The sequence below is a fragment of the Balearica regulorum genome, chromosome 26, assembly GCF_011004875.1.
Source record: "Balearica regulorum gibbericeps isolate bBalReg1 chromosome 26, bBalReg1.pri, whole genome shotgun sequence".
Classification (NCBI taxonomy): domain Eukaryota; kingdom Metazoa; phylum Chordata; class Aves; order Gruiformes; family Gruidae; genus Balearica; species Balearica regulorum.
In genome coordinates, this window is record NC_046209.1 from 1,354,367 (window position 1) to 1,381,783 (window position 27,417).

At 40.4% G+C, this 27,417-nt stretch overlaps 1 protein-coding gene across 3 annotated transcripts in view; it reads left to right on the forward strand.

Moving 5' to 3' along the window:
* ARHGEF18 (Rho/Rac guanine nucleotide exchange factor 18) overlaps positions 1 to 27,417 on the forward strand; it is a 47,821-nt gene that overhangs the window by 13,903 nt on the left and 6,501 nt on the right. The window contains exons 1-18 of one of the 3 annotated variants that reach the window (XM_075776287.1): positions 3,622 to 3,760; positions 9,865 to 9,932; positions 11,514 to 11,574; positions 14,658 to 14,802; positions 15,630 to 15,742; positions 15,908 to 16,048; positions 16,541 to 16,791; positions 17,535 to 17,660; positions 18,840 to 18,957; positions 19,378 to 19,626; positions 20,473 to 20,549; positions 22,621 to 22,799; positions 23,223 to 23,314; positions 23,620 to 23,808; positions 24,468 to 24,605; positions 25,677 to 25,798; positions 26,236 to 26,292; positions 26,963 to 27,010. In XM_075776287.1, coding sequence (XP_075632402.1) covers positions 14,735 to 14,802; positions 15,630 to 15,742; positions 15,908 to 16,048; positions 16,541 to 16,791; positions 17,535 to 17,660; positions 18,840 to 18,957; positions 19,378 to 19,626; positions 20,473 to 20,549; positions 22,621 to 22,799; positions 23,223 to 23,314; positions 23,620 to 23,808; positions 24,468 to 24,605; positions 25,677 to 25,798; positions 26,236 to 26,292; positions 26,963 to 27,010 — 1,968 coding nt within the window. In that variant the 5' untranslated portion in view covers positions 3,622 to 3,760; positions 9,865 to 9,932; positions 11,514 to 11,574; positions 14,658 to 14,734. Of the gene's footprint in view, positions 1 to 3,621; positions 3,761 to 9,864; positions 9,933 to 11,510; positions 11,575 to 14,657; positions 14,803 to 15,629; positions 15,743 to 15,907; positions 16,049 to 16,540; positions 16,792 to 17,534; positions 17,661 to 18,839; positions 18,958 to 19,377; positions 19,627 to 20,472; positions 20,550 to 22,620; positions 22,800 to 23,222; positions 23,315 to 23,619; positions 23,809 to 24,467; positions 24,606 to 25,676; positions 25,799 to 26,235; positions 26,293 to 26,962; positions 27,011 to 27,417 lie in introns of those variants that run through there. The other 2 variants (XM_075776286.1, XM_075776285.1) reach the window with 2 other exon arrangements.

Genomic DNA, 27,417 nt, shown 5'->3' on the forward strand with positions numbered 1-27,417 from the left:
CAAGCTGCTCCATCAGGGCTCAGTCTGAACTCTACTCACTGCCAGGATCTGAGGATATTTTGCTGCTCCTCTTGTTTTCTCATAATGAACTCACACTTCATCTACACGCTTTGGTCCTTGTCCAGCTCTCGGTCCATCTCATGGTCAGGTGCTGCTGTTTATGTTAACTCCATGGTATTTTTAACTGCAGCACCACCACGTGGTAGAAAACAAAACAGGCCCATCGAAAGAAAAGACAAGAAAAGATGGTGGTTAAAGAAAATGATGAGCTGAAGCCAGGGGGAGGAAGGATGGGGAAATGATTAGGAAGCCTGAGGTCTTTTTGTAGATGCAAAAAGTCTGGTGTCTTCCACGGCTGTGATGAAACAGAGGAGTGAGAGCTCTCCTTATTAGAGAAAGTAACAGCAGGAGGAATTCTGCTTTTAATTCAGAACAAGGGATCATCGTTCTGCTAGAAACATGCCCGTGAGCTGCGAAGAAAGTAGGCAGCCCGGGTGGCCCTGTACATGGTAACTTGTTTCCCTCTCCCACCTGATTCCTCCCATCCATCCTCACACCACGCGGCACAAAGTGTCCCAGGGAAGGAGGCTGTGGTGTGTGTCAACAGTATAGATGCTGGAGAGTTTCTGCAGCTCCAGTTTCAGAGTCTCGCGGATGTGATGTTAGGAGTCTGGCAAGGATGAAAACCAGAAAGGAATGTTTGCAGTCACTGGGATCTCAACAACAGTGGCCACCCAAATGTTGCTGTTACGTAAACTTTGAGCTGTGAGTCTCTAAGTTTATTGTTCACCTGGAAATGGAGAAAGCTCCTTTTGAGCCTTTGCTGTCAAGGATGAAGAAGGTTCTGTGCCTAAATTAATCCTCTCTTATAAACATGCTTCCAGAGTTTATGCAACAGGAGTTAGATGACTCCCAGGAAAGCCCTGACAGGAGGAGAGCTCTCCAAGCAGGCTGTGCCACAGAGGCAAGCCAAGGATATGCCGTGGAATACGGATGACAGGAGGATTGCTTCCCTCCTAGCAACTTGAGCTTGAGCACTGGGGTAGAGGCAAGTCTTCTACATCTTCTTTAGTTGGGAGTTATGGCTCTGTTACTCTATGGGAAAGATGGAGCCCTGGGCCCCATAGGGAGATCACATTTTCCGAAAGGAAACCTATAGCTGCAACCAAAGCCTTGCGCAGGCTTCAGACAAATTCGTCCTCTTTAAGAGAAGGTGCTCAGATTAATGAATCTTCCTGAATAATACAGACTGTGCTGGACACCAGACTGTCCACTTGTCCTAGGCTGACCCTTTCAGGCTGCTTCAGTATACAGGCTGATTTATCACAAACCACTGTAACAAGTAGTCTCCGGGACTTATTTAAGGCACGTTGTGAAAGAGGCCTGGAGAGCCGTTTCCTTTCTCACAATGGTTCTGTGGGACACGGGTCCTACCCATGCTGCTTTGTCTGTAAGGAAGAGAGGTCAGAATGGCTCTTGGTTTGGACTTGAAGTTCAATGTGTGAAATTCAGCTCTCACTTGGCGCTCGTGCCTGCACACTTTTGCTTTTAGGATTCCCAATGCAGCACCAATAAGCTAATATGGAGAGGATAGTTTGGGCTTATAATAAGGAGGAATTACTTCATTTTTCTATCCTGAAATTTCTGCTCATAGCCCACACAGTTCTGAGAAATCTGAAAAGCAGCAGGCAACCTGAAACTTTGCATTTCTGGAGAGACACAGCCACCAAAATGCTTCTATTTTGTGGGGAAAAGGAGGTTTGGCTGCTGTAACATGATGACAGTGATAAATGGACTGGGAGTCCTACTTAGAATAAATGATTACTGACAGGAATCCAAATAAAACAGGCAAAACCAGAGCAACTGCGCTAGGCTGTGGATTACTGTGGTTGTAAGCCAGTGAAGCAGGATCTAAAGCAAATGTGAAAGTGGTTTGCAGTGCTGGGTGCAGAGGAAACACTGATGGAGCTAAAAGTCTGCTGATGCAGAGCTGACTCTACTGAACTCTAGAGGTTTTAGAAAAGGAAGCTGAAGAATATACTATTCTCAGTGCTTCTCCTTTTCTGCTTTTCACTTTCTTTTCTTATCTGGGCAGTAATGCCTTCATCTGGAACATCTCCAAGGTGCTGCTCCTTGCACTCCCTGCTAAAACCTCAGGATTGTACACTTGGCCTGACAAATACATATGGCTGCCCGACAGTAATCTATCTGCAACTCATTCAGTAAGAAATCTTTTGTTATTATAGAATTACACAGGATCAGAAAGCCGGTGCTATTCTCTTCTTTGCAATCCAAACCTTAGCTCTGAGCTACAGAGTCTTCCAGCTGGTTGCTGTGCCAGATTTTACAGATTTTGTGGAGATGCCCTGAGGCCAGCCGCACAAGCACAGCACGTTCTCTCTGTGACAGCTGTAGTTGGGCAATCTGCAATGCTTTACTTTTATATTATAGCGAAGCGCAAAGTTTGAAGTGCCTAAGGATTAATCTGTCACCAAGTGACAGCCAGCTGTTTACCCCTAAACCGCTTTATTTAATGATTATTTCTCTGTAGTGCTGAGAGGCCCTGATAAACAACCGGGACCTTATTGTACTTAGTCCTCTACAGAAGCAGCACAAAAGGGAACATTTCTGAAAAGCTTGCAACTGTAAGATGAAGAGAAAAAATAAAATCGATTAAACAGGTCGCAGTGTGGAAACCAGAAGCAATATTGGTCCCATGGTGGTCTAGGATTTCAGCTCACTTCCAGCCCAAACGGTGGCAGGTTCTTTCAAAGCAGTGCGGGAAAACTGTAGGGTGGATTTTGAGAGGAAGTTTGTTTTGTAATCGCGTGCGTTGCACTTTCAAGCTTGACAGGCAAGTTGTTTGTGTGTGACTTAAAATATGACAAACTTGTGGTGGAGATCAGTTTGTAAATCCCCAGAGTGAATCATAGATCAGGAGGTAAGGTTGGGTCATGGGCTGTTCTGATTTTTCCTCCCTGCACAGAGCACTTTGGCAGCCTGGTGCTAGCACTAGGTCAAACCTTATTGTATCAAGGAAAAGGTGGTGGGTTTGGGGTTTTTTTCCAGCAAGCCATTTAGTTATACAAGTCAGTGCATGAATCTGCTGATAGCGAAGATAATTCCCCTTTGCTTTCGCTGTTTGTCTGCACAGGGGTCATTCGCGAAGGCCCCGGGCAGGCACTCCAGTGGCGGGGCGGGTGAGGAAGCCAACGGCCTGCCAACCTGCCGGGCACCCCAACCTCGCCATAAACATTTCAGTGTGTTTCGAATGGCAAATCCCACCAGGCTTTTAATAACGAATTACGTATTTAGAGTAAGTGCCGGGCTGCGCAAACACATGAACTACCACGTTAAAGCTGTCACTCGGGATGTTACATCCCATCCGTCAAGGGGCTGTTTAGTCTTTGTTCCCGCCGCGGCCGGGCGCTGATGGAAGGCAGGTTCCCCTGCAGATCTCCCGCGCTGCGGGATGTTTACATCCGCCGGCTGGGGCAGGGGAATAGGCCGCAACAGTTCTCCGGCTCGGGGCGGGCGGCCGGGGACGCTCGTCAGGGAGAGGCCCGCTGGCTCCGGCCGTCTGTCCCCGGCTGAGGGGCCGGCCGTGCCCCCCGTGAGGAGGAAGGGACCCTCCCCTCGGCCGGGCGCAGGCGCGCACCCTCCGTCTCCCTTTTGCTTCCGGGACGCAGGGGCGTTTCCTGTTGCTGTGGCTGCGGCTCCCGGGACCGAGAGTGCAACCGGTGGTTCCCCGGGGACTCCGGTAAGAGACCGGGCTGTCAGCGCGCCCGTCGGCGCCCCGAGCCTCGGCCCCCGGCTCTCCGCGGCGCTACCCCCTCCCGGCTTTAACGAGCCCTCCCGGTACCGGGAGCTTCCCCCCTCCTCAGGGCAATGGGAGGCCGCGGCCCGCTGACACCCCCCAACCCCCCTTCCTTCCCCTCCCCGGTCCCTGTGGCGGGGCAGCGCTGCTGCTCCCGGGGCTTCGCAGTGCCCGTGGTGAGGGGGATTTCAGCGGGTAGCTGTGGGGGGAGCCTGCCCGCTGCCGCCTAGCAACGTCCCGCAGCGGGCAGTTACACAACGCCGGCCTGCTCCGGCGGCGCGGAGGAGATCCCCGGTTTGGCCGGGGCAGCGGGTTTATCTTCCCTTTCGTGACAAATCCTGCAGCGTTTATAGCCGTCCCAAAGTTAGCAGCTCAAGGCATAAAAGACTTAGCTTGTGAAGAGCCGGCCTTTATCTTTTAGGGGGTGAAGAAGGGATAAAATATCTCTGTGTGCGTTAGGGAGGTGAGCTGATGTAGCCTAATGCGAAACTAGTTCGCTTTATACCACAGTCTGAGCATCCTTATGCTTGTGATAATGAAATCCTGCATCTCGTCTTCTTGGTTGCTCACACGCATAGTGCTGGCGCCGCAGTGGTGAGAAAAGGCTGGGATGTGCATAAAAACATCTTAACTGTGTTAGGGAAAAAAATGGTGAAAACTTCTCCTTATCCGCAGTTGTGCTAACTGACCCATTTAAGACATTCCACAGCCCTTGCGTATTAAGGAGAGGAGTGGGAGATCGTATCAGATTGTAGGCTTAGCTTGTCTGTGCTAGAAAGAAAACCCTGGTAGGAGCGGTGATGGATTTTGGAGGAGGTGGGGGGAAACAGGGAGTGATTCAAACAGAAATAGCTTTCGGAATGTTTCTGGTACTGTATTTGGATTTGGTGCTCTAATAAATAAGCAAAATTTCTGAATAACGTTTGAAAGTTTTGTGCTGTGGTTTTGTTACTGTAGTATCTGTGTGTCTTCTGTGTAAAAGCAAGAGAAGAAACGGCTGCTTCTCAGTTCCTTCTCTCTCCTCTCGTAAAAGAGAGTTTTGTAGGTGGTTTTTTTATTTGGCACTTTTTAAAATTTATAACGTTATAAGGTAATAATTTCTCTTTGGTATGATAAAAAAAAAAACCACCATGAAATATGGCTGTCAAACAGGAGCCATCACACATTGTGTGTTGTAGTTCCACCTAATGTTTACCTATGAAATATTTTAAATACCTTTTATGATTGTCATAGTTGCTGCTTCAGTTCTCCAGCACCCATAGAATGGGGGAAGGGTTCAGCATGAGAGAATTGAAGTGGTGCTTGTATTTCTTTTAGGCTAATATGCTAATTTTACTTTGCATTGTTTAAAACCCAGAGACATCAGTTGTTTGTTTGTTCTGGTTTTGGGTTTCTGTGTTTAAAGAAAACCCCAAGGCCACCAGAACCTGCAGTGTTGGGAAGGACACAACCCCACCCCCGTCCGTCTAGCTGATATTTTGACAATAAAACCAGATACAGTGAGAAAGTAATTATAGGTTGGTTTTGGAGACAAAGAGGAATGTTTTAACAGAGAAACTGAAACTTGGTAATTTTGTGGTGTTGCTCTCTCACGTGGACTGTCTCTGTTTCAGAATGTGAAATGTCTCATCACCCTGCACCCTTACAGTTTTTGGTTTCTGTCTCTAGTTTGAGAAGAGCTTGCCAACATAACTGTCCGTTTAATTTTTGTACCTTCCCAAATTCTTCATCTGAGTAAAACCAAATGCCACCAGTTACTGATAGTACATGCAAAAATATTTTTCTCTGTGAGTTTTGAATTTACCAATTCAATTTACACAATTAGGTAAGATAGCAAAACAAGTAAACACCGGTCACCAAAGCCACTAGGACAAAGTTAAATCTGTTCTGAGTTTGTCAAGACACCTGACCTGGATTTACCGAATACAGAAACTTCTTCATGTTCCAGTGAAACTCCTCCTCTTTCCTGAGATTTATCACAAAGTCATTCTGCTTTTTCTGGAATGCTGTAGTTGTTTGAAATCTTTCTTGGCTGTTGTGTATCTCTATGTATAAATTCAGATTTTATATCCTGTATTAATCATTCACTTGCAAGTTATTTCCTTTGTCAGTTCAAGGGAGAGGAATTATTTTGTATGGTGTGCGGGTGAGAAACGAATGAAGAGATTCTCTTTGATCCCTGAAGCATTGGACGTTTGAAAAGAGAAAAATTTATTAGTTTCACAAGAAAACTGTTTTGTCCATAGCTCTCTTCTGCTGGTTGGATTTAATAGGTGGTGAATATATCCTTAGCATCAAAAGAGCGCTTGTATCATTAGAATCACTGTTAAGAAGTATCCCTCCCTGAACTTAAGATTTTAAAGGGTTTTGGTTTTTTTTTAATCTGCCATTTGAAACACACCAAAATACTGTATGCTTAAGGAAAAAGAAAAAAGTCAGTAGTTAAATTTTGGATTAATCACATATTTGGATTAGTCAGCATATCTGATTCTTAATTGTTGTTTGCAAGTGTCCGTTTAAGAGTTGTTTTATTGGGCAGTACCGTTCCAGACCAAAAGTCAGGATCATAATACTCATAATATCTGGTGAGTCATAGATTCGTCCTGGAATCCAATTCTGGAAGACATTTATAGGCCATTGCCAGTGTCTGATCCAGTGGAAGGTATTACAGCTGGGGGAGAAGATGTATTCGCCTGCCCTTTTTCAGCTAGGTTCATTGCCCTCTTGCATGCTGCGAATCTCTGCTTTTGGGCATTGTGTTGTCCAGTGAAATGCTCTTAAGTTGTAACTTGGTTTCTGTGAGGCTTTGGGAAAGCATCTCATTCATAAAGGAAGGGGTTTTTTATTATACCAGATATTAATTTCATTACCCTCAATTGTGAACAGGATCTTTTATGATGTTTGTGAGCCGCTTGGTCTTCAATATTTCTTTGCTGGGTGAGGCCGCTGTTTCAGTTAGTCGGAGCAGTAGGTCATCGCTGGCACTACCCCATGCACAATGCTTCAGAGGCAGTGATGGTCCCATAGTAAGGGATAACGTGATGCTCCCAAAATTCTCACTCTAATTCCAAACCCGTTGATTTAAGCCCAGAAACAACCACAGTGGGTTTGCTTAGTTTCCATGCTACGTGTGGTATCGATAGCTGTTGAACCCATAGCTCTGTCCCCATCCAGTGATGGGGACCAGGTAACCCAAATCCTTGCACCTTCTAGGTGTGGGGGCAGTTTAACTGGTGTTCTCAGCACTAGCCAGAGCTACAGCCCTTCTGCATAGTCTGTCTTGAAATAAAATCCTTTGGAGGATCTGTTTTTTTCCCTGCCAAACTAATCTTCTCGCAGTTCCAGTGAGTGATTGAAGGATGGGCAAGAGGAAGGGAAGAGCCTGGGTGGCAGTGCTCAGAGTTTTTAGTTCTGTCTTTCTCAGGAATACCCTCTAGTTTGAGAAGAGCTTGCCAACATAACTGTCCGTTTAATTTTTGTACCTTCCCAAATTTTTCATCTGAGTAAGACCAAATGCCACCAGTTACTGATAGTACATGCAAAAATATTTTTCTCTGTGAGTTTTGAATTTACCAATGCTGCTTTTTGGAGGGTGTCTGTGGTGAGTTGGGATAAAGGGAGGAAAAAAACCTCTCCCATCTGTGTTTTCTAAGGTTACGTATCTATTATTTCTATATAATGACCCTTCATATTTATCTCTGCTCTTAAATATCAGTCTCAGTTTGTGCAGGCTCCTGTCGCTTCTTCACTGTCCTCTGTCCCTCATTCTTCTCTTTGCTGTTTTCTTGACCCCTGCAGTTCTCTAACACCCTGTTCAGAGAGGCTGTGCAGAAGAATAAAGAATGCAAAGACATCTTACCTGCAGAAAAAGGAAATCAAATTCAGTAGTACTTGAATACTTGTTCTCATCCTTAATTGGAGTGTACTTGGCTCAGCACTGTCTGCAAAAATGCGTTGAACAGAGAAAGCTGAGCATATTTTATAAAATTAAGGATGCTTACAAAATAGTCTGATTCCTCTGTCAGTTTTCAAAATTCTCTTCTGTTACATGGGCAAAAATAATGCCACTTGGAAATCATTAAGTTAATTGCATTCCAAATAATCTCTTAGAGAATCAAGTCCTCGGATTCACCTGCAGTTTTCTGAGGCTTTTCTGTAGCATTTTCCTGTTTTCTAGTATATTCCCTCCTGTTGCGTAAAGAGTGTTTCAGCAGCATAGGGAACTGACACACAGCACTATTAAATATATTAGCTGATTAAGTGAAAAATATCTACTGAGAGTGATATAAACAAGTGCATGGTTTTAAAATTGAAATATATTTTTAGGTTGATATCCCTTTTACAGTTACCTTAACAAGGTATGCAAGCTTTTGAAGTAGAATTGGTCCTACTAATAATTAATAGGAAAAGAATTATCAAATGTAATCAATGAAGATATATAAATGTAAGGGAATATGAATGTCTGGTTAAAGTTTGATAAAATGTTTATAGATGAATGTATTACACAATTCTAGATAAATGATGTGGATTTCATTTTGTGTGGTGATTTCTGTCCTACGATTTGCTCCTTTTTCTTGGGAGGAAAGGGATTTCCATTGTCAACGAGTTGTTCATTGTTGTGGCTTGTCTGTTAACAAGCTTTTCATTTTCTGGTGATAGGTAGAGGCCTTAGCAATGCAGAAATAGCTAATATATTTGTTATTCTCTACATAGGTTTAGCAAGCGAATAATTTGGATAGATTTTTATCATATATTTGCAGAGGCATGTACATTTGCAGTTAGATATAACGCCTTTTGTTTTGTTGCACAGGGTGCGGTATTGGTAGAAATGTCGCAAGTAAGAGCGAAGTTATGGGAGGTGATTGTTTTTGTGGAAATTTTTTGTGTGGCAGGCACTCAAAGTGTTCTGCTCTTATTTCCCACACTTGTGGAAGTTGCATAACATGTAAGCATCTTTCGGGTCTGTGCACTCAGTCTTTCTCTCAGGCTTGTTTTTATATTTTTCTTAATTTATTTGTGTTTAAGGCCAAGTAAACATTTTTCTCCTGTTCTCAGAGCTTTACTGTAATTATGGAAAACACTTCTAAGTGAGCATTTCTCTACCTTAGCCAGGAGCCTTAAAGCAGATCCCCAGTCTTGGCGCCAGGCACGGATGATAGTTCTGTTTGGATGAAGAGACCTTAAATAGTTTTTTTCTCTGTGCTTTAAATATAAACAGGATTTTCTCTAGCAGATACGGTGTTCATCTTCCGAGTTTTGTTCTATTTGTCTTTTAACAGGCATGCCTGAAGCATATGGGAAGACACAAATCCTGGTTTCCTTTACTGTTTGAGTTGCTGGTGCGCTGCTTCTGCTTTTGATGAAGGATCTTGTTTTATAAATGGGCAAACAGACTGCAGAAAATATTTGATGCTATCAGTTGTCAACCTGTTTTCTCAAACAATAGTTATTGTAAGGAAAAAAGAGATTGGATTTAAGTATAATTAATGGGTTTATGCCTTTTCAGTGAGAGGGCTGCTTTGGTTCCTTTATCTGGAAACAGTTCCTTTGTGAAGCAAGAAAAGTGGTAATGCTCTGATGGTGGTAATACTTTGATGATTCCGTGGTGGGTTTTGAACTTTACTGTAGTTACTTCAGCTCCTACTAGGACTCTGTGCAGAGGGGCAGCTATTCATGTGGAGCCAAATAAATTGCTGCCTTCTCGAATGGTATCAATTTTGAATTGTGAGACATGGAAAAAAAACCTTTGCAAATACGAGAAAAGCAGTGCTCTGGTTGAGTGGAGGTTAAGCAGAATACTGTTAGTGCATTCAATAGCATCTCTTTGTGCTTGCATGTGTGAATTGCATTGTCAATGATTCTGAGTCTTACTGAAAAAGTTCGAGTAGTTGGTGTAGAATCAAGAACAGAACATGCACAACAAAGACGCTCACTGAAACACCTGAGCTTACTCTGCATCTCTTCCAAAATTAAGATATTTTATGTGTCACTCTTCCTTTCCCTAAATGAGAATGACAAGAATAATTTAAGACTTTTTTTTTTTCCAGATTGTGCAGTGAATGTCCATAAGAACTGCAAGAGTTTACTGGCTGAATGCAGCAGCATCAGACCCAAGGTGGATTTTAAAATTTGTTTTTCTTTTATAATAACAATGCTTGACATAGTAAGTTTAACTTAGCGCATGTGTTTTAATTTACATCAGTACAGAATCTTGCCCTACATCTTCAAGACATTGAATAGTTATTAACTTGTCATTATAGTAATTTATGACAATGTATGCAGGGAAAATAAAGTGAAACATTTTGTTGCCGTACTGAAAATTGCTTCCCATTGCTTGTGTCTGTCAGAACTGTGACTAACTCCTATAAGAATACTCAAACCCATCACTTTTTTGGGGAATATAATTGAATTATGTGGTACCTCTGAATTTTACGCCACTGTATGGTTGCACCATCTCAAAGCTGATGGAAGAGTGTGAGGGGTGGAGAGGAATTTGGTTATAACAGTTGTGTATTGTTTATAAGCTGAGCAATGCAGAATAAGTGGTTTCATTTTTGAACTGTGTTGAACTTTGTATCTTGCTAAGCTGTTCATTTTTTATCTGTGTCACTGTGGTGTCTGTGATTGCTTGTAATGTCACAGGTTGGTTTCAGATAGCTGTCTATCTGTGGAGTTTTTTTAATTCTGGTATTGGTTTTTGAAAATCATTTCCTCCTCCTTATAACTAATTATACTTGAGGGAGTTTTAGTTTGGTTTAACCTGCGAGCGTTGATGATTTCAGAGACTGATAGCAGATTAGGGACGACCATGAGGGGGGGAAAGAGAGAGCAGAACAGCTCAGACCTGAGCAATTAGAGGTTAGAGGAAGTGCTTTCAGCCGTTGGTGATTTAGAATGTAACTCTTTTGAGGGCAGAAATGTTCTTGTGGGGTTTTTGATATGTACTTTTAAACTTTTCAAGGCGTTGTGCATTCTCCTTTTAAACAGAAAAATTCACTTGCTCTGATGCTTTAATTTCCACTCTTCACCATCTCCCAAACATTCATGGGTGAATCAGCCCTTACAAACCACTCCTGAAGAGAGCAGAGAGGGAGCAGTAGCACAAAGTGATATGGGGAATGAAGTCAGAAATGAGATCCTCAGAGTGAAGCAAGACTCCCCAAAAGCCATTTGTTACAGGCTGTATTACTTATTTAATTTCTTTGCATCTTAGATAAATTGCATCTCAATGAATTGTAATACCCTAGTGTTGTAAGAACAAGAAAGCGTACAGATTGCCAGAGATGCAATTTTCAGTGGGCAGTCTAAATTTTGGTTAAAACTGGCTGGGTTAGTTTAGTTAGTATTGCTGTAAACTAAATGGCAACAAAGTGTAGGTGAAGACTGTCTACATAAAGCGTTTGCTTTTATTTAATAGATTATTTATGATCGTAGCTTTAATTCAGCTGCAACTTCATTTTTGGTTCTGTTTCAGTCTGGTTTATGCTCGATGGGATTTTTATACAAAGTGTTAATGTCTATATGCGGTTCTTCTGGAATGTGAAAAAATCAGAACTGTTACTCTGTCAAATCTTTCATACTTTCAGTACACAGCTTCACTTACAGATAGTGCTATATGTTAGGAAAAATATGATTCAGTTTGGACTGAAAGTTTGGTCTGTATGTTTTAAGAATATTGTATTTTTTCCTGTAGCAGAAAGATTTGCAGCACAGACCTTCTGGATCTCCGCAAAGTTCGCCCCAGTGCATTTCCCCAGGTTTGTACTAAAGAATGATTTCTGTGCTCAAGGCTTATCTGTTCAATTGTATTTTTTTCTTTAATATGTTTTAAAGGCTATACACAGTGTGTTATTGAAGTATAGAAAAGGTCTCTTTTAATAAGATGGCTTCATTTTTTTTTCTATTGGGAATGGCTTAGAGGCTCCTAGCAATCTCCTGTGTGTTTTTATCTTTTTATCTTTTTATTTTTCTTTATACCTTCTTGCTGTGTAACCTCAAAATATCGTGGTGAAAAGGGATCAATAAGCTAGTTTCTCATTGATTGTCTATTCTCTGGCCTCTGAAAAGACTAGAACTGTGAACTTTGTTTTACATCAGATTTTCATAATTGTCTATTTAAAACTTGCCTGCAGCTAGTGGTTGCTAGAAATCTCTAAGACAAGCTAGCACTAGTGGTCTGAACATAAATCTCTGTTGAAACAAAGTGGGAAAAGGGATCTGAGAGAAAAAAAAACAGGAAGAAAACAGCTGTATTGCAGCATAGGCTTTGAAAGAGCTTTTCGCTACTGGAAAAGACCATCACGGCCACAGGTGTATGATTTAAATGGCATTTTAATTGTAGATGTTACGAGGTCTTCATTAACAGAACAGGCTTCTTGGCTTTCGGATGACTGGCCAGGACTAGAGCAGAATTCTTTTCTGCCTTGCAGTTGGTCTGTTTCGTTGCGTTGATGGCCATAGGAAACACAGTTAATGTGAATGTCTGAGTATTTCTATGTGTGTTTCACATGGTTTTGTTAAGTATTATTTGACTTGCGTTGCAAGATGTACTTCTTTATGAAGTAATCCTTATCAAGAGGTAGCGCAAAGGGATTAATTGTTATAAGAAAATAAGTGGCTGTTTGCGTTACCAAGAATGGTTTTGTGCATTTAGGGGAAAGTGCAGAGGCTAAAATAGGAAACAATAAGGAATAATGAAAATAGGAAAAGTTGGCTGTAGGGCTTGTCGTTGAAACAGCTCTGTGGTATACAGTCTGGTCTGGTGTGATAGGGTAACAACGATCGATAGGGACTCTCAGCAGTGTGCAGACAGTGCTAATTGAACTCCGAAAATGGCTTTTTGTTGGTGCAGACTCTGCTAGGCAGCTGGTACTTATTTTCCATAGTCAAAAGCAGAAGTTGGAAGTTAAAGGAACAGCTAATAGCATAGACATTGTATGTCTTTATCCACAGTATAACACTGCAGATTGCAGTGCCCAGCAAAAAAAGCCAAAGGTATTGTGTCAACATGAGAGAGAAATACATTTTAAGAAAGGTACAAACTGTGTCAGTTGTGTCCCCCTATCCCTCTCTCCGTGTTTTGCCTCTGAAGATTTTTAGATTTGGCCTGCCATTGTGAAACAGAACTTTATGTTCTTGGCTTGTGGAGCACAGAAAAAAACTTGATGGCTGGTGATTTCAATGTGTCCCCAAATGGAAACGGGAGGGCATTTATTATTAAGCCATTGTTTAAGAAATCTGCCTTTACAAGTCTTGCTAGTATCTATTTAGGCTCTTCTTTTGGGACAATGGGCTTGGAGCTCATCACTTGGAGATGAGGGAAGAGGACTCAGTTTACTCAGTTTGTTTTAGACTGAGAATGTGCTCTGTGTGTAGCCAAGAGATTTCAAACCCAAGCACACATTGGGAAAGGTATTTCCAGCAGGAAAAGATGTAGTGATATAGTTTCTATTAAGTGTCATTGATGAAACCTTCCCTGCAGCCCTAATAGAATTCTAGTCAACTGTTTCAAGGAAGGTGAAATGAGAGACAAGCAGATGTTGAGTATGGGATATCAAGAAATGTGGAAAAACCTGTTCTATGAGAAGTGTGAATACCTTGATTTAGCTGTGTTTGGTTGAGCAAGGCAGAAGTGGAGGGAGAGAAGATCCTTAGTGGAGGTACACTGAGGAGTGCAGACTAAGAAAGGGGAACTTTTGGGGATGTGCTTCTACAAGAAAAGTTGTAAATAGGCGATGCATAAACTTTGTCTGGGAACTGGAGACCCTCTTGAACTGCTACAACAGCATGCTTCTGAAGCAACCTCCCTGACAGTAGTGGAAGATGAGTTTTATCTGGGTCTAAGACAAAGCTTGCTCACAATGGCAGAGTCCTGGGTTCAATTATCCGTGTGATCCCTTCCACCCCCATGTCCTTAAAAGCACTTTGAAAAAAGGGCAGCTGCAAACCTTGTCAGTGATAAGTTCTAAAGATTCTGACTGATTCTTCATCTTTGACTTCCCTGAAGTTCCTTTTTTTTAAAAGAATGTATTTTGTCTCCTGTTCCTTATCATTCATTACAGACATTAGTGCTAAATAATTATATCCATTTTTTTATAAGTCTATTACAGGCTTCCATGTATTGTGTAATAGTGATTAAAATTTTAAATGTCTTTCCAGTTCACAGTCTGTCTAGATTTAAAAAGCACTAAAAAGCTGTGGTATTAAAATTAAATTTAGCTCTGGTATCTATTACGTTCAGCATGCGTGTGTGCGTGCAGATATAAATCACTGTGTAGCAATAAGCATTGCAAAGAACTTGTGGTTTTTATGTGATCTCAGATTTTTCTTGTTTGCCGTGAAATATTCTGTGCCCTTATACAGTAGGGTGTGAATAATCGTGTGTAGGTTCTGGTGTTTTACTAAAGGAGAAGATACTTTGCAATTTCCACACTAAATGGGCACAGTAGGGACCAATTTCCTGCACTTCAGACCTGCTGATTTAGCCAATACAGTAAGTTAAGTGGCAGCTTTACATTTCTAGAAGGATCACAGGTAGTATAAAAACAGTGCATCTCTGGGGCCACTTTACTGTGCCAAGTCTGAGGGCAGCCAGTAGTGAGCATGGGGAATACAAATTCAAAAAGCAGCGGCAGAAGCAATACAATTCCAGCTCATCCTGAGCTGTCTTTTTGTGGTTCCTTTTCAAGAAAATGGAATGAGAATGTTTTTTTGGACAATGAGCTCTTGACATCCAAGATCCTGTCTGTTCTTCGTCCACATTCAGAGAGAGGTTTGAGAGCAGGCGATCTGCAATGTACGCCTCATTTTCTGAGTACCAATTCAATTTTTGCCTCTCTAGCCGCTTCTTTGAAGGAGCAGCCCCGAAGTCTTCTCCTGGGACCGGATGGCACCCCAGTACTATCCCGGAATCTCGGTATGACTATCGCCCAAAGAGGAAATTCTCAGTCTTCACTGAATACTGCTGGAGCTGTTAATAAATTTGGGTAAGTAAACTGTTTCTCTTCTAATGCACTAGCTTCTACTGCCCCCCCACTTCACCCCCCCCATGTGAAAATTAAAACAATTACAGAAATAAAGCAAGAACTCACATTGACTTTCAAGCTCAAAAGAGATTCATTGAGCTTTTAATGCTGAAATTCATTTCCCTGAACAGTAAGCCTTTTTTTTTTTTTGTTTGAAACACCTTGTCTTCAGTCCCTCTGTGCTATGTCATGAGAGATATCATGTAAAATAGAGCAGTGTTTGAATATCTCTGTGTAGGTTATGGTTTTCATGGGTGTATTTGTCTTCAGACTTGTTGAAATTCAGTGATCTCCTCTGAGTTCAGTTATTCTAGGTTGTGCTAGTTCTGACTAGTGGAGGAGACAGCAGTGTTTTAAATTGCAGGATACCTTGATTAAAACAGTAGACAAATTCAAAGCTATCTGCTGTTTTAAGTAGTTGTTTACTTTTATGTACCACAGTTGTGCTCCCTTCTCAGTGAAAGTGCCCTTTGTACTCTGAACTGGCTGTGGCTTGTCACCAAGTGATGTCTTTTAAAATGTCATACCAGAAGTTACATGCTTGCTCATGCTGCTCTAATTAGAACTGTAATATTTCAGTGGTGGAGTTGCTAAATTGATTAGACTGTTTAAAGTTGGAGTGCAACAATAGCTTTTATATGTTTATTTTAAGTTAATTGCACTATAGTTTAGGAAAGATGCTTGTTAAAGTAGTTGGAATTTTATTTATTTATTTGGGTTTGGTCAAGCAACTTAAAAATGTTAATGTTCTGTTTTGGTCCCTTGGTCTAATTTCTATGGCCATTTAGAGTAATTTCAGGAGACATGGATGAAGGGGATTCAGGCTTCATAAAATTTAAGCAGAGTTCAGATGATGTTGTCTCGCTTGCACCTTCAACAGCAGACTCTATTTTTCTGGAAGGTATGGAATTTCTGTGCTTTTCGGGATTTGTATGCAATTTCTTACACGATTTTTAAAGTAGCACTGAGATGTTTATACTCATGTTGTTGTTGTTAACGATGGTAATGAGGGATATGGTGGGAAACAATTTAATGAAAACTGAAATTGAATGTGCTTTTGGTCTAGATGCATATTCTGTATCCCTCCGAAGTGAAATAGAAACAGACGCTCATGAGTTTGAGGCAGAGTCTTGGAGTGTTGCAGTGGAACAGTCTTATGCAAAAAGGCAAAAGAAAGACGTTATAAAAAGGCAAGATGTCATTTATGGTAAGAGTATTTGCTATTTTTGTTATTCTTATAACTTTTTCTATTTCAGGATGCCACTGTTTTGAAACAAAGCAGAAATAATTATTTTTATTGGTTCCCACTTTGAGTTGTGCTTGAAAACTAAAATTGAGTGAATTTAATTCAATTTTAGTTTTCAAGTCTGTTACCTGCCTTAGTCTGCATAAGTCCCCCTATTAATGATTTTAAGCAACCTGTAGTTTTCAGTATGCCTGTGTAAGCAGCAAAGCCAAGCTATACCATTAGGGAATAGCTCAACTGCAACTGGGAGATGTCATTAAATTAAGTAGGATCAGTCACTGTTTGGCTGGGAGATTAACAGGGCAAACTTAGGAATTTCACATCAGTGATGCAAAAATTGTGCTGAAGGAGTGATGCAAAAGATGATGGCTTTTGGAGCCTGCTTTTTCATATCTCACGAGTCACTGCACAGCATATAAATGACTTGTGATTTTTTTATTTCCCCTTGTCCAGAACTAATGCAGACTGAAATGCACCACATTAGGACGCTGAAAATAATGCTGAAGGTATACTCCAAAGCCATGAGAGAGGAACTGCAGTTCCCAAATGCAATCATCAACAAGCTGTTCCCCTGTGTGGATGAGCTGCTGGAGGTGCATGGGCAATTTCTGCTCCAGTTAAAGGAGCGACGAAGGGAATCCTTGGAAGAAGGCAGTGACCGAAATTATATAATCCAGAACATTGGAGACCTCTTAGTAAAACAGGTGTGAATTAAATTTTACCAATATTGTTGACGCTATTAAATTTCTAAAAAGCTCACTGTGAGGTTAAAGTTATGTTATGTAAAGATTGATTTGATACTGGGTTTAAGATTACCTTCCCAATGTAATGTGTGAGTATGACTCCCAGGAACATATCTGGTTGCAAATAGTACGAAATGTTCATTAGCTGTTCTTGGGGCACATGGGTATGCGTTTTGGGGGATATGCGACTGCAAATGGTTTGGTTCTATTTTCTCATCTGTTCCAAAAGTAAAGTAATGTATACCTGGTGTCCAGCCCAAACATGGCTCTCCTACATTTAATGCCGAGCTTCTTGGTTCTGACATTTTAAAAATACAGTAAAAATCCTTTAAACCAATTACTGCCTCTCTTAACTTTAGCGCTTATTCCTGTATGGAGTGGATACAATTTCTTTCAGATACCATGACCAATTTTTGCCCCTCACCTTTTACTTTCCTCAGTCTTTTTAAGTGCAGAGGCCTAGAAATACTTTTTAAAAATTCTCATTGTGACAACTATCATGTAATATTTGAGACCTTGTGGTATTCCAAACTCTCAGATGTCACACGGCATAAATCTCTCATTTCCGGTACAGAAGAAACTGAAATATTGAAGAAACATCTCAGAAATCAGTTACCATAAGAAATGTCTTAAATCTGGGTCTTGCAGTGGCTGTAGGTTTACTCTTAATGATTCATGTCTTTCATACTTATATTTCCAACTAGTTTTCAGGTGAAAATGGGGAGAGAATGAAAGAAAAATACGGCGTGTTCTGTTGTGGCCACAATGAAGCTGTTAGTCACTATAAAGACCTGCTCCAAAGCAATAAGAAGTTCCAAAACTTAATAAAGGTAAACAACAACCAGAAATCTCACTTTCTGACTGCACAAAATATACTTGACCGCTTCAGGTTTTATTTTGTACTTGAAGATCTCTTAAATTGGAATGAGCAGGGTAAGAGGCACGTTCTCATTATGTGAAGGGTTGTTAGCTTCATGTATGTTAGATCTTTTGAGCTGTTTGAACACAAAGCCGCAATTAGCAGGTGTTAAACTTGAGGCAGGACCTTGAGAGCACGTAGGAGCAGGGAACAGAGTATTTGTTCTATTCATGGCTCTATTGCTGACTGCCCTGCTGCGTCACCATCTTTGTAAATTGGCTTCGTAATAGATTAAATCAACAATAAATGCTGTTGATGAACTACTATAGAAAAAGCATGTACCCTTAGTCTACGTCATCCTTCCAAAACCAGAAGATTGGCTCCAGGGTGGTTGTTTACCTGCTGTACACTGTAACATACAATTAGTAGGAAGGGCTGAAGAGACATGGCCAAAGTGGAAGCCTGTAACCTGAATCTCAGATAGCATTGCACAGTCCTAAGTATTCTCATTTTCCAGTCATCAGTAAGTGATACTGTGTGAACTTTCCAACATGGCTGTATACTTAAAGCTCTTCTTAACTAGGTGCCTTTAAAAGTGAGAACCTTTTACTTTCAAAGAACTACATAAGTGACAGAGTTGTAAAATATACAGCCTCAGTCCTTGTAAAGAAAGATCTTGGCACTGTGTTCATTCTGGTGCTTTACAGTCTTCCCTTTCTAAACAGAAACGTCTTTCTGTAGATCAGCCTACTGGTCAACATACAGTGGTAAAATAAACACTTAGTTTATTTGTTACTGATGTAATTTGGCTGTTAGGTGGTTGGGTCTGGTTTTAAAAATATAGTACTTTTCTATGTGTTTAAGGGCTGATCCTAATATAAAAGACAATCAGTTAGCAAGTAGGCAGTTAAACAGTTCAGATTTGGAATTTTCTCTGCTTGGCTCCAGATTTAGTTAACAGTAGTTGGAAATAATACATAAATTATTCTTCTAGTAACAAAAGCAATTTTTATGTTGTCAGTTTTGCTTTAGTAAAAGAACGCAGCTTGTGCCTAACTGTACAAAAGAGTTTTGAGACAGAAAATGTGTGAATGGAGAAGCGAGGGACCAATATAGCAAAGGGTATGATGGGTCTGCTTTGCTTTTCTAGAAAATCGGCAACTGTTCCATTGTGAGAAGACTTGGTGTTCAGGAGTGTATCCTCCTAGTTACACAGCGCATCACCAAATATCCAGTCTTGGTGGAACGTATTATTCAGAATACAGAAGGTAGGTTGTTTAATCTTTCCTAGAAGCCTCAAAGTTGTCTCCTAATCCTTTTTCTCCTGTTTTTAGCATGTTCTTTCCTCAGGTAAGGCAGACAGGCTGGTACTGCCTTATACCTGCTTACACACTTCTTTGTTAGCTGAAGGTGCCGTTCTAGATGCAGATCCAGATCAGTTTCAACTCATCAGAGGATCAAGAGCAGAGTTCAGTTTCACATCTACAACCACAAAACCATAATACTTTTGACAAGCCTGTCAGTTCATTAGAGATTTAGAGGTTTAGGATATTTCATTTTATTTTTAAACTTAAGGTCTTAGGAAATACCATTAGATGTTCAGTATGGAACCTGCTTGTTAAAATACGTTTGGGTGGCTAATACATTGCATTCCAGAGTTGAAAATGTGACTGTTACTCTTCTCATAGGTGGAACTAAAGATTATGAAGAGCTGACCCAGGCCCTTAGTTTGATTAAGGACACAATCACTCATGTAGATGCCATGGTAAATGAGTGTGAGAAGGGGCAGCGCCTTAAAGAGATTATGCATAAAATGGAGCTAAAATCATCTGGGAAATGCAAGAATGGGCTTTTTTTCCGGAAGGATGACATGGGACAGAGGCGGCTTCTATTGGATGGGATGCTGTACTGGAAAGCTGCATCAGGGCGACTCAAAGGTAAAGGACCAGGAAGGGGAAAAGTACAACTAGGAAACAAGATTTTTTTTTTTTTTTAATTTTTTTTTTTTAGTAACTGTTTATTACTGATCGATTGAGTATAAAATAAGATGACAATAACCTGCTTGTTTAATAGGATATTGGAGGAAATAGCACTTGTTCTATTCTTGGCTTGTCCAATAAGCATCTCTATAATGGTGCATAAGTTCCTTATGCTGTTTGCTTGTCTGATCTGCTTTCCAATTCAAGAGGGGGGTCTTTATATAGGATACCTCAAAGCTTTGTCATCTGACTTAGTCTCCTGTGGAAAGACATTATCTTGTGCGAGCTCTGGTTCACACTTTGAAAAATTGTATCATGTCAACCCCACGACACCTTCATTCTGCGTAGCGTCTGTTTTACCAGAAAATCAAAACAGTGTCCATCAGGGAATATTTTAACAGCTTCATTGCCCAGGTGTTCAAGGGGAAGCTTCAAAGGCACATAAAATGCAGCCAAGAGTAGGTGGTACTGTGAACTTCTGCAGTTCCAGAAGAATCTGCTCTTGAGGGAGATGTGTTCCCTCATGAGTGTTTGAGTCTGTGTGTGTTTCATGCCTATGTAGGTGTTTTCAAGCTTTAAATCATCTCTATTTGTATTGTGCTGGTTATGCACAACTACAAACTGTCTGTGGACAACCCAAGTGGAAGGCAGTAGCAGACCCAATATTGCAAATGTTGATGTGTTATTCCCTGACCCACAGGAAATTTAATTCAAGTGATTTTTGAGTCTGGACTAGTCTTCCTGGTTTAAAATCTGTTTTGGTTTTTTTTTTCCTCTCTTTTTTTTCCTTTGTTGTCACTGTAGATATTCTGGCAGTCCTGTTAACTGATGTACTGTTGCTCTTACAAGAAAAGGACCAAAAATATATGTTTGCATCAGTGGTAGGTATTGTTCTTATTTAATACATTCACTTAGAGTCTTTATGAAAGTGATAGTAACTACAGAAGAAATACAGTTATAGATGTTAGATACTTGTTATGGTAGGTTCAGAAGGAAAATTAAGTTAATAAACCAGCCAGCTATTATAGAATTAATTGAATTTTGTTAGGCTGCTATTTTATACAAGTCATACGTTAAACATGCTACAACTGTGCTTTGAAAGGCACTTGCAAGTAAAGTCTGCTTCTGTTTGTGAATGTGAAGGGAAAGAATCTTCCATTTCATTTAGGGATATGGTAATGATGGTCACAGTAGCCTAAGATTTACTGGGGGCAGAGAACTTTCCTGAATTAAATGTAAAAAGCACTAAATGCAAATGTAATTACTGCAGCACTCAAACATTCAGTGGATTCACTTGCTTTTCTAGGGCATTTCCACCAGTGTCCTCAGAACAGTTAGTTGTGTACATTTTGTCCTGATCCCATTCAGTTATGGCTGTAATAGAACCAGTAACAGAGAAACTATTTTATGTAATTGTTTTCTTGGATTTTTTTTCCCAAGATATTAATGTTATAGCTGAATTCTAATGGCCAAAGCTATTTTGGTGACCTCAGGGCTGTAAAAGCAACTGCTTTTCAAATTAACCATCTTCTAATGCACAGAATGGGGATACTTTCACAAATCAGGATGGCTGGAAATTGTTTCCTCCTGAACAGCATTAGGTGAACCTTTGAACAATAGTTCATTTTATGACGTTCACTCTGATAGACTAATTCTGCCCTGTTTTCCAAAACACATCTGAGCTATGAGCAGAAGAGCAAGTTCTTAGAGGCAGAAAACATACTTTTAATGTATGCTGCCTGGACTGTTGGGGCAGTTTATGACTGCCGTTGCTTTAAGATAAGTGTGAGTAGCTTACATTGAGGCTAAAGCATTGTTCCCAAGACATAAGAGCACACATACGTGTTCTTAGTCTTAGTATAGCTGTTCCACTGCGAGATCATGCCCTTGTCTATACATCCCCTAGTAACTTTTCTGTGAGCACATATCACACAGTTGCTTATGACAGTCCTGAAAAGCTGATCTCTGCTACGTGGTGGGGTTTTTTTTCCCCTCCAGCAATATGCTCTGCAGTTACAGACTGATCAATTTTTTGCATCTTTGTATGTATACAGTTTATTTGAAATTTAGATATCACTTCTCCATAGATAAATCAAGCAAGAGGAGCAAATGGGTCTGCTCAGTGATTCTGTTTTTCGAGTGACCTCTGTTCATGGTTTGAGTTGCAGTACAGCTGCTCAGAGAAGTTGGCAAAACCTAGTGTTCCTGATATCTGCATCACAGTTCAGTTTTCTTATCATTCCTCTAGATTATGCTGTGAAGGTTCAACAGTTAAAAAGCTGTTTTCTTCTGGGGAGGGTCTTTCTAGGCTACATACATTGGACCTGTGCTGTGTGAAACATAGATAGGTTTTTAGTAACTAATACCCCTACTGTAAATTTGTTTTCATTGCAAAGACCGACAGCTAATCCAGTTAATCCTCAGTTATACAATATACTATCTGTCACCTTGTTTTATTATTCACAGGGCCTGATGACACACTGTAGCACCTCTGTGTTATGTTTTTATTTCCTTTGTAGCTAACTTGGACCTTCAAACAATTCCTTTTGTTCTCTTCTTTCACTTCACATATGTCATTAAGGTTTTTGTTTTCTTTTTCAAATTTTGTTTTTGCCTGGTTTTGAGCAAAATTTTTGAGCCTGTTTTCCACTTCTGGGACCAAGTGGGAATCCTCAGGTGTTTAAATTGATATAATTTAATATTCAACCAGGTACAAAGACCTCTTGGTTTTGAAATCTACGTTCTTCATTCCATGTTTTGATTTATGGTTGATGAGTAAAAAATGACAATGTCAAAAGTGTCATGTGAAGAGACCATAAGCAATAAAGTTACAGTGTTGTGATGTTATGGCTCATGGTGGCCCTGTATAAGTAGGAAGACGGGGGAGCTGGGAAGCACAAACCCTAAAGAATGTGTATAATGTAGTGCAATGAATTATAATTTGTTTTACAGGACTCTAAACCACCAGTTATCTCATTGCAAAAGTTGATTGTAAGAGAGGTAGCTAATGAGGAAAAGGCAATGTTCTTAATCAGCGCTTCCTTAAAAGGACCAGAAATGTATGAAATTCACACAAGCTCGAAGGAGGAGAGGAATTCCTGGATGGCACACATCCGCAGAGCTGTAGAAAGGTAAATTATGGGTGAAACCCAAGGGCTTGATTTCTTGCTTATCAGTCTTCTCTTTGCAGGACTCATAGGTGTAAATTTATCGTAAAAAATACGTTTGACTATACCTAAACTCTATTTGTAAGACTGAAGCGTGCAATTCTGTTTGTTGGGTAGAAGCCTCTCATAAAGTTACAGTAAAAATCAGCCAAAGACACGGTTCTGTTTGGGTTTGGTGGTTGGGGTTTTTTTGGGTTTTTTTTCAAATAATAAAAAAATTTGGTTCACTGATGTCAAATGCAACAGGGCTTTGGATAAGGGAGGAAGATTGACACACAAGATAAGCCGCATCCTAGGCAAAAGCTTCAGGTTGAATCCTGAGATGGTTTTAAGTTATCTAATGTGAATGTGGAAATCAAACATCTATCTGTCTGCCCCTTTTTACAGCTGTCCTGATGAAGAAGGGGGAACGTTTAATGAGCCTGAAACAGAGAGGAGACTGGCTGAAGCAAGAGCTGCTAAGTTAAAAGATTTTCAAGGTAATGACTTAGTTATATATTCCACGACCTTCTCAGCATCAGTTGTGATTTATGACTGCCTTATTTTTTTTCATCACATGATGTGATCAAATTTCTCCTTCATAAGTCTTTCAAGGTAGTGCAAGATTATATAGAAATAGTTGTGAAGTCTAATAAGCTTTGTGTGCTCCCTGAGTTTTCCCCTTAACTGTTAATTATATCTCTGCATTTGATGCTCTCCATAAAATGCATAATAATCTTCCAAATTGAACATTGTACTCTGACAGTGATTAGGAAGGCAGAACTGAGTTTGTTTCTTCCTTTAGAGCGTTTGAACATGAAAGATGACCTGATTATGCAAAGTCTGACTGAGAAGCAACAGATTTATCTAGAAATGTCTGAAATGAATGGCTTTGAAGACCATTCCCAAGGATCCCGATCTAGGCTACTTCTTCGGGGGGATATCTCAGAAAACTTGCAAGGAGAGGCTATTTTGAAGTCTGCAGTGACAGAAGGTAAACGCAACATGGGAACGCGTATGCATTTGCTCTGACACAGGGGTGGGGATAAGCACGTAGGATCTAAGTACAGATCCTGAAAAACATCCTGTAATAACATAATACTTTTATGTAACACTGTTCAGGCTTCCTTATTCTCAGAATCAATCTGCAAGATAGGTAAAACGCACCTCTGTGTTTAGGTAGAGGACCTGCTCAGCTTGGATTTTTTTATTTTTAAGGATCAACCAGTGTAGTCTTAGGATGAGGCTATTCAGATGGGTAACTGAGTGCTCTAATAATACACCCATCCTGAAATATAATATTATATGAGGGTTATATATTTAGATAGGCTATTTTAATCTAGTATATTTGGAAAGAAAGTAAGCACATAGTTTTTATTTTTGGGGGAAAAAAAAAACACCAAACAAAAAAACCCCAACACTCAAGGCATGATAATCTAACTTGCAGTCAAGGGAGAGGTCATATTTATATGTGCAATATGAAAATCCTGTCCTAAAGAGCTAGTCACAACGGAAAATTCATCTGTGCTGCCAGAAATATCTCAAACTGCCTGATCTTTTAATGTACTTAATGGTTGATTTTTTTTTAATGTGATGCACTTGTCTCGCTGCATAGACATGACTGTTTACATGACATGTTCTCCTCTTTCCTAGCTGAAAATCTCCAGAACCTTATCTTCACTCACTTAGGCGATGGATCCTGTCAGCCTGAAGATGGCTCTGGGTCAGGATTCCCCAGGAGAGCAGAGACCTTTGGAGGATATGACAGTAGTCCCTCAATTTCAAATAAAAGTAAGAAAGGGACCATTCAGCATTCTTCTGAGCTGCTTAACTCCTTACTGTGTTTCTCTGTAGAGAGAATGAGATAAGAACAATTAATTAAGTGAGGCTCTGATATACGGAAGCTTCCTCAGGCTCTAAGAGGAGGATAAGAGCAAATTTCTAGCATGTAGTATTAGCATGTTGTATCTTTTGCTTCCAATCCCAACACTAGAGACCAGAATAGGGCTCTCAGTTGGTGTTATGCTAAGGGCGTTACCTTTACCCATACTTTCTAATTACCATAATTCCATATAGAATTTTAATTCTGTTGGGGGGGGGGCGGGGGGGAAGAGCTTGACTTGAAAACCTAGGGGATTTGAATTCATCTGCCTGCTTTTATTATTGAATCATGAAAACTTTTTTTCCGCTTTCTTTTGTAGCTGCACAGTCACTAAAGGGTCACTGAATCCTTAGCTAATATAAATTGTCCTTTTGGCACAAGTGTTTTATCAGTTAATTAATGAAATGAATGGAAATACTAAATACTATTTATCTCCATTTTTGCTTCATGCATTTACTGAAAAATAAAACGGTCTTTATTTCACTGGTTGTTAATCTCTAGGATACTTTCTGTTGTCCCTGAAAGGCTATATATGTGTCTCATCCTACATGTGCTTTATACAGTACAGTTTCCATCTCCTCCCCCACCTCCTTCCACTCTTAGAGTGGTGCTGCTTTGAATAGAAGCTTTCTACTAACATGTGTTGCATGTTATGAGCTTGCAATTCTGGTAGCCACAGATGATCATTTTCATGTATATATTGTGGTTGCTTCACTTAAAATAGTATAACGTAACTTGAACTTACTCTCCCTATTCATCCTAACCTACTCTCCTCAAGTTTTTATGCTTTGTTTTTTTTAAGCAGTCCTACTTGTCACTGTTGTCTGCTCTTCCACTTTGAATCAGCATGGATGAGCCATGCAGTTGCATATTGGTTCCAACTTCAAGTCATAATTTTTTTTTCTGCTTACTCTGTTATGCAGTGAGTTTTCACAGGCCCTGTGCTGGTGTGAGCTACTCACACTCCGCTCTTCTTTCAGGTGATAGTTTTAGGAAGAACAGTGGTGGTGACCAGAGACAGGGGGACTGGAGAGGCCCTGCAGTAAGTTCAGATGTGCAACTCCATGATCTCCCTTCTGAGGCAGAAGAAGGATCTCAAACCGTATGTTGGGCTTAAGCATGATTTAAATGCATTTCCTCATGTTCTTAATTGTAATAACGGTGCAGAAGAAATCTTGCAAGGGTGAAAGTCGTAATAGCTGGTAGGGCTAGGCTGTAACAGAGTTCTGTCTGCCAAATCACTAGACTCTAAGGATGTTTTGTGGGGCAAGTTGATAGCTTAGCACTTAAGAGGCATGATCATTTGGGTTTATATTTGTTCATTTGATGCCGTACCGTTAACGCTAGCCTTAATCACCATGCATCTGTTTCAGCCTGGCCTCTGATTTAAGTATTTTTGTGATGTATCCTTCAACATATGGGAGTGATCTCTGCTCCAGCAGTAAACACTGTTCACTCATGAGATGAACCCTTCCAACTTGTTCTGACAATGCCCGACAAGTGTCCCTAGCACAGGCGTTGTTTTTGTCTTTTTTACAGAGTGATGTAACAAGGCTGGATGACAGCAGTGGGTTTCAGCCCACCATAGAGTCTCAGGTATGTTACTTCTGCTGTTAGGAACTCTAATGGGAAATAGCTATATTATAATAATAGCATGCTAACCCAAAACAAACGTACAAAAAAAAAAAATCACCTCACCAATACCCTCAGTATTTGTAATGTCTGTGGAACCACAAGCACATTACAGACTGTACCTTATGACTCTAACGCATTATGAATGCAGAGATAAAGGTCCCATTAGAAAACAAAGGTGGGTTCTGGGTACAGAGACATGCGTTTCAGAGGGCTGGCCAGCCACTTTTCCTGCATCTTTGGATGTTCTAAGGTCACTGATGAAACTTGCCTCTGAATCTCCCATGAGTGCTATACCTGTGTAGTGATTCAGTGCTGCAGCATGGGAGGAAGCGATAGTTAAATAGCTCATGTGAAGAAAACCGACGACGAAGATTGTTGCCTGGAGTCCCAGTGAGATATGCTGTGCGCTGATTTACATCTGTGCAAGGACTAATACGCTGAAATTCATTGTGCATATTGCTCTCTTAGCTGTTACTGTTAGAGCACTCTTGTAGCCAGGCTTCCATTGTGTGTGGTTTTGTACAGATCCCGTTGATTGTGTTCACTGTTTAAAAAAAAAAGAAAAGTCTGAGGCATCAAAACAGAGTTCTGTTCAAGTGTCTAATGTCTTTTTTCTTCCCCTCCTCTTCAGCTTGTTCAAAGGATACAAACACTGTTACAGTTGCTGTTCAGTCTTCAGGTAAACCACTATTTACTATCCAAGAGGTTTGTTAGGCATTAAATGTAATAAAATTTATGCAGGTGTGGAGAGGAGCTACTTGAAAATATCCCCTAAAGCTAGAGTGAAGTGCAGAATTTAAGACCTGAGACTCAAGGAAACAAACACTGCGTCTGGTATTTTGAAGGAAGAGTTAGAGCTGTTGTCTTAAGTAATAGTTTACTTTTTTCTGCTCGCTTTAATGCAATTCTTTTACTACTTTGAGCTCCATCTTATCTCCACGCTCATTTCTTCTTACAATTGTTGTTGATATACACGTGTGTGTAGGTATTAGTTGTTTTTACTGTAACCTTGTAATATTTTGACTGATTGGATTCGGTGTATTAACTCTAGGTGCAAGAAATGTTAATTTTTACATACATAACTTA